Source organism: Camponotus floridanus, unplaced genomic scaffold (assembly GCF_003227725.1).
Source record: "Camponotus floridanus strain SB8 unplaced genomic scaffold, Cflo_v7.5 scaffold187, whole genome shotgun sequence".
Lineage (NCBI taxonomy): Eukaryota > Metazoa > Arthropoda > Insecta > Hymenoptera > Formicidae > Camponotus > Camponotus floridanus.
The window spans coordinates 138,627-151,176 of NW_020229311.1; the positions used below are offsets into that span (position 1 = coordinate 138,627).

At 29.2% G+C, this 12,550-nt stretch overlaps 1 protein-coding gene across 1 annotated transcript; it reads left to right on the forward strand.

Moving 5' to 3' along the window:
- Positions 1-8,727: 8,727 nt before the first annotated feature.
- LOC105259556 (fatty acid synthase-like) lies at positions 8,728-12,365 on the forward strand. The gene is made up of 6 exons (XM_025407744.1): positions 8,728-8,904; positions 9,666-9,916; positions 10,061-10,292; positions 10,561-10,979; positions 11,280-11,567; positions 12,150-12,365. Exons 1-6 carry the CDS (start codon positions 8,733-8,735, stop codon positions 12,363-12,365), a joined length of 1,578 nt encoding a protein of 525 aa, XP_025263529.1. The 5' UTR covers positions 8,728-8,732.
- The last annotated feature ends 185 nt before the right edge of the window (positions 12,366-12,550 follow it).

Sequence of the window (12,550 nt, forward strand, 5' to 3'; positions counted from 1 at the left end):
GTCGAGTCCGTAACTTTCGATACATTTATCGCGAAAATTTTCGAAAATATCTGCTAATAACAATACGTCGATTTTGAGATACATGTCGCTATATTCACCCAGCGTCCGAATGGAGAACCGCGTCCAGACGTTCTCGGCGTGCGCGTAATCGCTCTCGGATACAGTTTCACCGGTCAAAGAACTGTAAAACGATTCGCGCGGTGGTAAACACGTATCGTGCAACCTGTCAATGGAATCGATGTATTCGTATGGAAATACACCTTTTCGCGTTAACAAATTGAAATTTTCGGCAGATAAATTTTGAAATTCCGATTTTAAAATTTTGAGTTTATCTTTGTCCAAAAATGATGCCAATTTATCGAGACTCGATGTGAGAAATTTGTATGAATCGATGAAACGTAATTTTATTTGATTTTTTGATTCTTCTTTAAAATCAACACTTTTAGTAAATGAAATATATTTTTCCTTAGTTATCGGCAATAACTCGATTTTCCCTTCGAACGCTGTGGCTATTTCCTCGATAATAAAATGAGAATCGTAACCGGATAAATTGTGAAAAACTATCGGAATGCAAAAAGAATCTTTATAATTTAGATTACAATTTGAATGTGCAGGACCTCTGTACCGCCCGGTCAGATGGCAATGATCGCGAACGCGTGTATCGTCTTGCGCGAACGGTTTTTTGCATATGTGACATTGAGTAACGTGATAAAATTCTTTCTGTTCTTCGAACGTTAAATCTACCATGGGGACATTTGTTTTTAAAATATTTTTTACGCGTAATGCCAAATTTTTAAGATCTTTAACGAACCATGCTATACAATCGGCGCTACGATGCGAATGATACGCCGATAAAGATTTGTCGAACGAGCAATGTACATAGTAAGCTATGCTAAATACTTGATGATGATGTTGATATAATTTCTCTTCTTCCTTTTTGGCCAGGACGCATTCCAAGTCGGCGTACACAATGAATGGAAGCCGCTCCTTCCGATTAGGGTTGCTGAACTCGAGCCACTTGTCCTTGTCGCTCGGCAATCGGACAGCGCAGTCGTTTAGCTTTCCGCAGTCGACCGTATGCAACTGCAACTTGTCGTCCGAACCAAAATAATGTAGACATCTGTAAAGGAAAAAAATTTAATTAAGATTTTAACAATTCATATTATAATTATACAAATAATAATTATTCAAATAATATAAAATAAACTAACCGATCGCAGATATATTTCTTGTGATCTTTTTTGCTGAGTTGCGAGCTCACTAGTCGGGATAGATTCTTGATCCACGCGAAATGTCCCACGCTGTTGTTACCATCTTCCACGTATAGCAGATTCACATGCTTGTCCCGTTTCTGCTGTGAAAGATGTATCGGGGCAATGTTGTTCTCTTTCTCGATGCTGTACACGTTGATTGAAATGTTATTTGCATGTTCAAATTTCTTAATCTGATTCATAGTCGCTGGAAACTCAATGTCCCGGAGATTCAACACTGTCGCGTAATGCGGGTACGATGATTTCCGTTCCGCGTGACTTTCGGCGGGATACAGAGCGGCGACCACTGCCCACGCGAAACATGCATTGTCCTTTGATTGCACATTAATCACCGCTCTCTTCATCATAATATCCCGCGGTAACTTGATGTGACATCCCGCGTGCATGGGATTGAACTTGTTAATATTTACAGTCAAGTTCAATATTCGCGACAAAGCCCACCCGCTATCGCGTTCCTGAAATTCTTCCAGAGACGCTAGGGTGGACTCGATAACGCGCTGTTCGTACCACTCGCGTAAATTGGATGTGCGAAAGAGTTCATGGTTTCTTGTATTTACACTTTTATTTTCGCATGTTTATCTCCGGCCACAAATTCACCATTGAATATTGTGTTCACTTTTATACTGCTGTGTTTTTCTAGAGCGTCCTGCACATGTTCTATCACAATGTCTTCGGCATCCTTGAGAAATTGGCGCGGTTCGATGTGATTATAATTTATCACCGCACCAGTCGATACGCGACTCTCGAACGCGGTATCGATCTCTCGCCAAACGAGTCTCTCCGCGTTATTGTCATCGCTGTATTCACCACCACTGGGAATAAATCTTCTCTGCAATCGAGTTTTTGCACCTTCGAGCTGCGCGATTTTGGCTGCCAGAGATTGCCTCTTTCCGATCGAGAGTCGCGGACGCTTAACACGACTGCGTTTTTCGAGCTCTTTGATCAATTCTTCGCAACGCTGCAGCCATGCAAAATACTCGCCCAAGGTGGTAATTTGGCGAGATCGCTCTATCAGATCGCCTTCAGTCTGCTCGATGTTTTCCATTTTATGTATTATCACACAATATATATATCACAGAAGACTAACAGAACACTATCTTTTTTCTGACAAAACACTTTCCGAGAGAACACTATTTTTTGCTACCGACGTGTCGATGCGTTTTCAAATGATGTACTATGATCTGCTGCGCTTCGATCCTTCTTATATTCGACCAACAAGCTTTCAGAGACTGTTGGGGGTTGACACGAAAGAAAATTTTCTTGCAAATGTACCTAGGATCGTAGAAAAAATGCGCTATTATATTACACAGATTGCTTGAAAAGGTTGGACTGAAATATCTCAAAAATGTAAGTTTATGAAATAAAGTCATAAAAATATGTATAAGAGTAAAAAAAAAAAAAAGAGTATAAAAGGTTTTCTATAGTATCCCATTTACAAGAAAAAATTTTCTTTGTGTCCGCCGATAATCTCTGAAAGCTTGTCCGCTTAATCTCTATTGTTTATACGTCGAACGGGAAAAAAAACCTGGAATTATCTATTACGGGTGTACCTCGAGAGTACAAAGCAGCCGAACATCGGCGCTGATATGTAAACGAGGGAGACACCTCCGATTAGTCAATCAAAGCCAATTGTGTCCAATTGTATTGTGTCTAATCGAGTAATCCCCAGACAAAGCAGCCGATCATTAGCGCTATTAAAATTTTTCCTTAAAAAATAAAATAAAATACAATAAAATAAAAGAACAATAAAAAGGATTAGGTCCGCAAAATCTTTTTCAAAATATATAATAAAATACAATATATATAAAAATATATATAAAAATATAAAAATATATATAAATATATATAAAATATATATAAAAATATATAATAAAATACAATAAAAATAAAATAAAAGAACAATAAAAAAGATTAGGTCCCCAAAATCTTTTTCAAAATATAATAAAATACAATAAAATAAAATAAAAGAACAATAAAAAAGATTAGGTCCCCAAAATCTTTTTCAAAATATAATAAAATATAAAATATAATAAAATATAATAAAATACAATAAAATAAAATAAAAGAACAATAAAAAGGATTAGACCCAAAAAAGGATTAGACCCAAAAAAGGATTAGGCCTAAAATCCTTTTCAAAAGAATACCGCTCTTTTGTTTATGCTTGTCATTAACGTGACCCCCCCCCAACCCCCGCGTGACGTCATACCCCCGCTCCGCTGAGATCCCCTCGCACCTCACCTCCCTCAGAGGACCTGGGTTAGAACCGGCCTACTACATCTACTATGGAAACACTGTCTTCCTGGAGGCTGTTTGAAGGGGTACAACCCTTTGGTATAAAAGTGATAATTGCCTTTGTCAGTAATAAGCCTTTCAATAAAACACATAAAATTGTTCGAAACATAATTTGCATTTTTCGTAAACGTTTGCACTCAATCGGTTTTCGTTGAATCCTCAATTTGTTGTTTTTCTTACTCTATTAATTCTGATATGTTAATCTAATTGATATTAATTCATATTTATATACATATATTTTCGATAAATTCCTTAAAACTCAGTTTTAACGAATTGCAAATTATTATCTTTTAATATTATGTTTTTAGATTTCTCTTTATGGTCACGATCACAGTATATATTTTAAAATTAAATTAGACAATTCTTAGTAAGTAAATAATTTCTATTTTTTTAAGAGAACAAATGACAATACAAAATGATATATATTTACTGGATTGTATCGCGAATACAGGAATATAATTATTATCAGTTTTCCTTTTTCATTAATATTATATAAAAACATCGGTAAAAAAAACCACAATCAAATTATAAACGATCAAAGAAGTTATGGAATAATAGATCTTATAACATTTTTAGCCATATTCAAGCACACGCGGTGTGTAATCGAATTCACTTAAATATTTCTATATCTTTGGTTTTATTAAATATGTAATTATGGCAATTCGTTCGTACGATTGTGTTACTATATACAAATGTGTTATTATGTATGCTTTTCAAAATCCACTATTTGTACACAATTTTTTGATATTCATATGATGTGCAATTTGAATCAGACGATAAGTAACGCGGTAGTGTGTTTGGCTATCAGAATAGTAACTGACTTCGAATGATCAGAGAAAAATAAATTACAACTAATAAAACGTCATGGCAACACATGATCAATCTGATCATGTGTTGCCATGACGTTTTATTAGCTGCATTCCGTTGTAATTTATTTTTCTCTGCGGAGATACTCGCGTTATTTCAAAAAGAATTAAAATCTTTACAAATTGTTTGACCAAAAAATTATATATGTATAAAACAAAAATAGTTCTATGTATAAATAAAAATAATAATATGTATATATAATTGTTTAATAAATTTTATTATAAACTTTTTATATTAATTTATTTCTGAGTATCTTCTCTTTGGCATAAGAGGCACGTTTACTATATAAAAAATATTCTGATTATAAGAAAAGTAATAATGGATTTAAAAAAGTAATTTATACGTTTTCTGTGACATTCATATGATGCAGTTTAAATCAATTCGTAGTGTTTTTAATATAAATCTCGTAGTTCTAGTATAAATATAATTTTTAATATAAATCTAATAGGTCTGGTATAAATAAATACAAATATCCAATAGCACATAAATAAATAAAATAAATAAAATAATTGTATGAGTTATTATTATCGTTATTTGCATTGAATAACCTTATAATATAATAACGTATATAATATGTAACCTTAATATTAACTTAACATAATATACTTAATATAATATATAATATAATATAAAAAACGTATAATATTAATTACTTTATTATTTTAATTATACTATTGTAATTTTTTATACGACAATTTTTATATGCTTCAGTGCGAATTAGTGCATCCAATCAAATTCTCTCTTCCTCTCGCTATAAATCAATTACTTTTTTCAAAAAACTGATAAACACTTTAATTACGTGAAATGTGATTGAAAATAATTTTGTAATGCTTCGGTCTCCTTTTTTGACCTATTCAAACCATTCATATATTAAATAATATACAACATTTTTATTTTTTTAAATATTTTGATATTATTAAAGAAACATTCTGCTAAGAATAATTAAGAATAATTCTGTGTTAAGAATAACTAAGAATAATTAAACAAGTATTTATATAATGGTCTCTGTTTAAATTCATGCATAAAAATAGACGTATTTTCAAATAATTTATAAATTTATAAAAATTTATTCCCTCCACAGCAATGATATATGTATGTACAATTTGAAATGAAGGACAAAGCTCTAAAACATAATATAAAAAAGCTTAAAAAGAAAATTACAATTGTGTATTAACATTTATAAATTTACAAAATAGTGTTACGTACAGATCCTTGAAAGGGTCATCTGGAAGGACGCAACCTACTTACCCGGTGACACACTTTGCAGGCGTGTGTACGAATCGGGCTGAGCGCACTGTCAGGGGCCTAGCACAGGTTAATAAACAGAATGATCCCTTTAACTTTGTGAGTGTCCTAGGCCGTTACGCTTGGTTCCTTTTCGATAAGAGAATCGAATCTCTTTTACTCGGGATGGGACCCTGTGTGATTTCGGGAATCGGGGAATAATGACCGCCAATAATGGATTCTATTACAGATTGAGCCAGCCCTTCTCTCAACCGTTTGTTCCGGCGATTCCGCCAACGCTTTATATTTGATCGCGAGTTGCGAGGCGGCATTAATAAAATTAAATATACGCGGTTTAGATACGGTAGTTATTAACGAAGACGGATGATCGATTAGATTAATTAGTTCTCTATCAAAAAACGATCTTTAAGATTTATTTATCGTTCAATCTTTTCGAAATATATCAGGTCACGATTTTTGAAGAAATAATTATGTACCTATATATATGTATTAGGGAAATATTTTATTATATTTTTTTTATTTTTCATATTAAAAAAAATAGAAATAAATTAAAATTTTTAATAAGTATTATTGTTTCAGGTTTTTTATATTATATTGATTTGAACAATTAATCCTTTGCTATAATAAGGATTGTTAATATATCAAATTTTAATAAAGCAGCAAAAATCTATGTTAGTTCGACAAATATACATTATTTGAAATTTAAACCATATTTTGGATTAAATTAATTAAAAAGTCATCTTTGCTATATAATGTTATCTTACTCTCAGTTATAATCATTATTTTATAGAGCTTTGAAACTTGGTTACTGTAACATAGAAGACTAGTTGTCCATGTATCTCGGATGTAGATTTGCTGAGCTATCAAAATTTTTAGTTGGTTTTTTTTCCGTGTATTTTTCTTATATTATATTACATAGTAAAAAAATTTAATGGCGTGGCGTTTTGTAATGTTCTAGTATATATAAAAAAATATATGTAAGATATAAATTTATATTTTATATTGTTCATTTTTCACGTCAGTTTGAACAAAAATTGCGTCTTTCATTCAAATAACGAACACGCTTAGAAAGTAATATACACATAATATTATAATAATATTAATAAATATATAAATAAAATAATATTACAATGTAATAAAAATGTACAATAATATTGCAATTGTACTACTGTATTTACTACTGTATTTACTTTGATCTAATTAAATTCACGATTCTCCGATAATGTTTCGATGAAGTGTTTGCATTTACATATGATATATTGATTTAAATGTAAAATGTACAATTTACATTGCATAATTATACCTTAAAAAGGGCAAACTGTTAAGGTCAGTATAATGTATATATGTAGTGTCTGATAATAACCATATCACGTCTGACAGGTAGAGTAGTTTTGGACAGAACTGGAATAATATACGATTAAACATTGGGATTAATATCAATCAATCAATAATATGATTATCAGATATGTATGTGTCCAAATAGATCTATCTTTTACATTAAATGCTTTTAAGTTTTTATATTTTTTTTTTGAAAATAATAAAAGAATAAATAAATTTAATTTTCTTAATTTTTTCTTAGAAATAATAAAAAAAAATTAAATATAAAAAATACCCTTTTAAAACTGTAGCTATTAGAAATATTAAATATATAATAAAACTTTTATCAGAAATATTATTTAAATAATTATTGAAATAATTCAATATTTGAGAATTCAATATTTAATTCAATATTTAATGTCGAAAATTAATTTTGACTGCTGCAAATTTCGAAAAGGTGTTTTACTTTTTACAATCATATTATTTATAGATATGTTTATATATTTTATGATACTTCATATTTTAAAACTGTATATATGAATTTGAATAAAAAATTCACCTGGCATTTGAATATATTTTCTAAAAATCGCAAATTAGTACGTCGCAATAATTGCATTAATATGTTGTAAATGTGTATATTTTCATACCGTGTTTAAAAACACTAACGTATTTTAAATAATGTGCATATTTTTACTTCGTTGAACCTTGTATTGATATAATGCGCATAAAATTCATTTTAATTGTAAAATTACGCTGATTAGAATTTACATGTTTTTCAAATTATTAGAAGTATGAAGTTTATATATTGAATGGTTACCACACAGTGATTCACATCTGATTTAATAGTAAGACACAATTTGTTTTATGAGGTAGCCATTGTGATAGTCACTTTTATGAAGTAGTGTTTTTACTAGAGTCAGCGCGCGTTACTAGTGTCATAAAAAAATTTTTAAATTGTTGAATGTGGTGAGTACAAATTCTATTTGCTCTTTTCTGTATATATTGTCGCATCCGCGACGAGAACTTCGAGATATATCGAAGTGCGCGTACTACGCTATCGGACACTCGCGGGGCGCGTGAAATTATTAAACAAACTTTTAAGAACAACGTGAAATTTTATTGCGGAACACAGAACACGCACAACAACGGATTATAACAAGAAACACGATAACGATTCGTAAACGCGTTCGCTCAGCTTAACAACTGGCTCCAGACTCAATGACAGTCGAAAAATTTTTTAAGAAAAAACTTTTCAAGAAAAAATATATAATTGTTAATTGCAAATTACATATTTTTTCTTCGAAACAACTATGTGTTTTCTTTACACTAATTGATTCCTCTCAATATTTTGTACATAAAAGTATTAAGGTAAGATAATCGAAAAATGAATATTTTACAAGATATTTTACGGTTTATGCAAAATTAAGAAATTATTTCAAGCCTCATAACTCGGAAGGTACTTAATGAAAACTAACGTAATTATAGTGTTTTGGAAAGCTTTCGAGATAAGCTACAAGAATATGTAATAAAAAGTAGGCAGTTCCATTTAAAAAATTGAAGGTCATCTTCACGTGACTTTTACATGACTCAAGATCAAACTGATGGTACTCTCTTATGGTTCCCTTGAAACCATACAACTTTTGTTTGAAGTATTTTGTTCTCCGTCTTTCTAATTATACATATATAATCCTGAAATAAAATTTTAATATCTTTTTTCAGATTTATTAAAATTTATAGAAAATGAATAATGATGAACGGTTCAATCCATATGTCAGTGTTAATGCGGAGGAAGAAATAGTTATCTCTGGTATTGCTGGACAATTTCCTAATTCTGATAATATGAAAACATTTCAGAACAATCTTTTCAATAAAATGGATCTTGGTTCGAAGGATCATCAACGCTGGACCAACTGTAATAATATTTTCTCTTAAATTTGTTTCTCTATCTGGGGAAAAGTCTCCATTATAATATATAATAAATAAAATAAATGAAATAAATTAAAATATATATGAAATATATCCATCTATGTTTTTATATTCATGTAAATCTCTATATATATCTTTATATTTCTATATATAAAAATGAAGAATAATTATATAGAAAATAATACAGAAAATAATTAAAATTTTTACATAAAAAATAAACAAAATTAAAAGAATTGAGGAAAAATGATCTATATAAAATTATATAAAATCCAAAAGTTGACTATATATATGGGAATTTCTTTTTTATTTCTACAAATTTCATTTTTCTAAAAGAAATAATGAAAAAATTATTATTTAATTATTCATCGAGTCATCGAAAAGTGGAGGATTTTATTTCAAAAATTCAAAGTGGCCTTATCGTTACCCTGGCGACGCCATCCAATGTCAAACACATGGCGCCAGTAAATAAACCTTTTTACACTCTACAACTTTTGTTTGAAACAATTTTTTGTAAAACTTCTATTTTTTGTGATATTTCGAGGTTTCAACTCTTTCGAACACTCCGTATAATCATTTTTATTATAACATATTCGAAAGTTTCTTGCTGTTTGATGATTAAAATGAAAAATAATCGAAAGATGTCTATTCTTAAAAATATCTGGCTTATGTTTAAGAATGCAGTTATTATCGATTGATTATGATTTAAATATATGTTATTTTCACGTAAATCGTTTTAAATTTTGACAGATATCTATGAAATACCTCCTCGAATAGGAAAAATGGACAATATAGAAAAATTTGATGCAGAATTTTTTAACATATCGGCCGTAGAAGCACATACGCTTGATCCTGGAATTAGAATGTTGCTCGAAAACACCTATGCAGCAATTATTGACGCAGGTGTCAATCCCGCAGAACTGCAGGGAACAAGAACGGGAATTATCACAGCAATGACAATTTCTGAAACATATGTGGATGTAATATACGGAAAGCCTCAGGTATGTTAATAATTTTACTATTCCAGACTCATATATGTCAACAATTTACATAATTCAATTCGATTCAAAATCGATAAGAAAAATATGTATGTATGAATTAATATGTACAAGGATATTGTAAAAAAAATATTTTTAATATAAAAGGTTGCTGGATTACCCATACTTGGTTACAATAAAAATATGTTGGCAAATAAAATTTCTTACTGGCTCAACGTTACTGGACCATCATATAACATTGATAGCGCATGTAGCTCGAGCCATTTCGCTATGATAGAAGCTTACAATTTGATTCGATCTGGAATTTGCGACGCGGCTATTGTCGCTAGTTTCAATTTGTGCATTCATCCTTCTGTGACTCAACAGTTTTATTCCCTGGGTATATGAAAATGATATATGAATATTATTATGTTTAACGATGTTGTATTCGAGATTGTTAAATGGTATAACTTATTTAATGATGTATTATTTAATTAACACAATATTTGATCTAATAGTTTCTCTTTTCAAAACCAATATATCTTTCGCTTATTTTATATATTTATCGAAGTTTCCAAATGTTTGATATATTAATTAAGAAACCGGAAATAAAAAAATAAATTATATTTTTTGTATTCAGTCGAAATAAATTATTGATATTATTTTAGGAGCTTTATCTGATGATGGCTACTGTAAACCTTTTGATGAAAAAGGTGCCGGTTACATGCGTAGCGATGCGGCTACGGCAATATACTTGCAAAAAGCAAAGAATGCAAGAAGAATATATGCGACTTTTATTTATGGTAAAACCAACTGCGATGGTTTCAAAGAAGAAGGAATTACTTTTCCATCATTAGATAAACAAAAAATATTAATGAAAGAATTTTACAAAGAATGTAACGTTTCGCCTCTTGAGCTATCTTATCTAGAAGCTCATGCAACTGGAACTATAGCCGGCGATCCCGTGGAGCTTCAAACAATCGACGAAGCTTTATGCATCAAAAGAGATTTTCCTCTATTAATAGGTTCAGTAAAATCGAATATTGGACATTCTGAAGCCGCCAGCGGTCATTGTCAAATTGCAAAGGTTAGAATTACAACAAAGGTTTACAAAATAGAGTTAATACATTTATGTTATCTAGTGCTATATATAAATTTATGTATTTTTTTTATTTACGATCATTTCTTATTATTTATTATTAATTAATATTTTAATTAATTAACATAATATTTTATTATTAATTATTATTAATTAATTACTTATTATAATTAATATTTATTATAATTATTAATTATTTATTATTTATTGTAATTGAAAACTAAGATATTTTTATCTATATGCATTATAACAAATATATTTTATCATTTTTATAATTACCTCGTAAAGATTTTAATTGCGATGGAAACTGGTATAATCCCTCCTACTATACATTTTAAACATCCACGAAAGGATATGACTGCTATCATTGAAGGAAGAGTAAAAATAGTCACTGAACCGACGGAATGGAAGGGTGGCTACGTCGCTATTAATTCCTTCGGATTTGGTGGTGCTAATGGTCATTTATTACTGAAATCAAATCCGAAAATTAAAGTCAATGAAACAAATAATAATTTACCTAAGCTTGTAGTTATATCTGGACGTACCAAAGATGCAGTTAAAATCATATTAGATGACGTAAGTATATACTACTATTAAATAATTTTACGAAAAAGATAAAAAATATATTAATAAATAAAAGGTAAAAATGATTTAAAAGTTTGTTTATATAAAGAATTTAGAAGATCATTATTATGAAAAATATATTATATCTAATTAAAGTATATTAATCGTATTAAAATACTAATTTTAACAATGACATTTAGATATAAAAGATATAGAGATAAATTTAAGTTGGTTTTAGTCAATAAAAACGAAAAAAAGAATAGAATATTGGACAGGTCTAAGACATATTAAAATCGATTGTTCTCGAAACGTATTTGTTAATATATCTATTTGGATAAAGTGACTAAATAATATCCAACATGACAACGAAATAAATTATAGAATATTTTAAAAGCATTCAGATTTTTCAAAATCAAATATATAAATATATAAAACATTTGCATATCTAACAATAAATTTCTAATTATAATTAACTTTAAAGAGGAATAATCTATTAAAATGTTATAAGATAATTATATTTTACAATTATATTAAAGATATATATTATAATTAATATATCTTTATAGATATATTATAATTAATATATCTTTATAGATACAGAGTCGGTCAGTAGATGTAGAATATATATCTCTCCTGCATCATATATATAGCGGCAATATAAAAGATCATCCCTACAGAGGATACATAATTGCTGGATCCAAAATAAATGATAATGCAATAATTAAAAGGAGATGCACTTTATATACGAAAAGACCGATTTGCTTCATATTTTCTGGAATTGGAACTCAGTGTTTTAATATGGGCAAGTAAATCAAATATATTATAATGTAATAATTATTATTAAAATGTTTCTTTGCAATTGACGTTTAACGATTTTTAAATTTTACATATATATTCTTATGTACAATAAAATAAACAATTATAATACTTCCATTAAAATACTTCCATTTGTAAATTTTTATTAAATAATTGCTTAAGTTAGATTTAGATGTAAA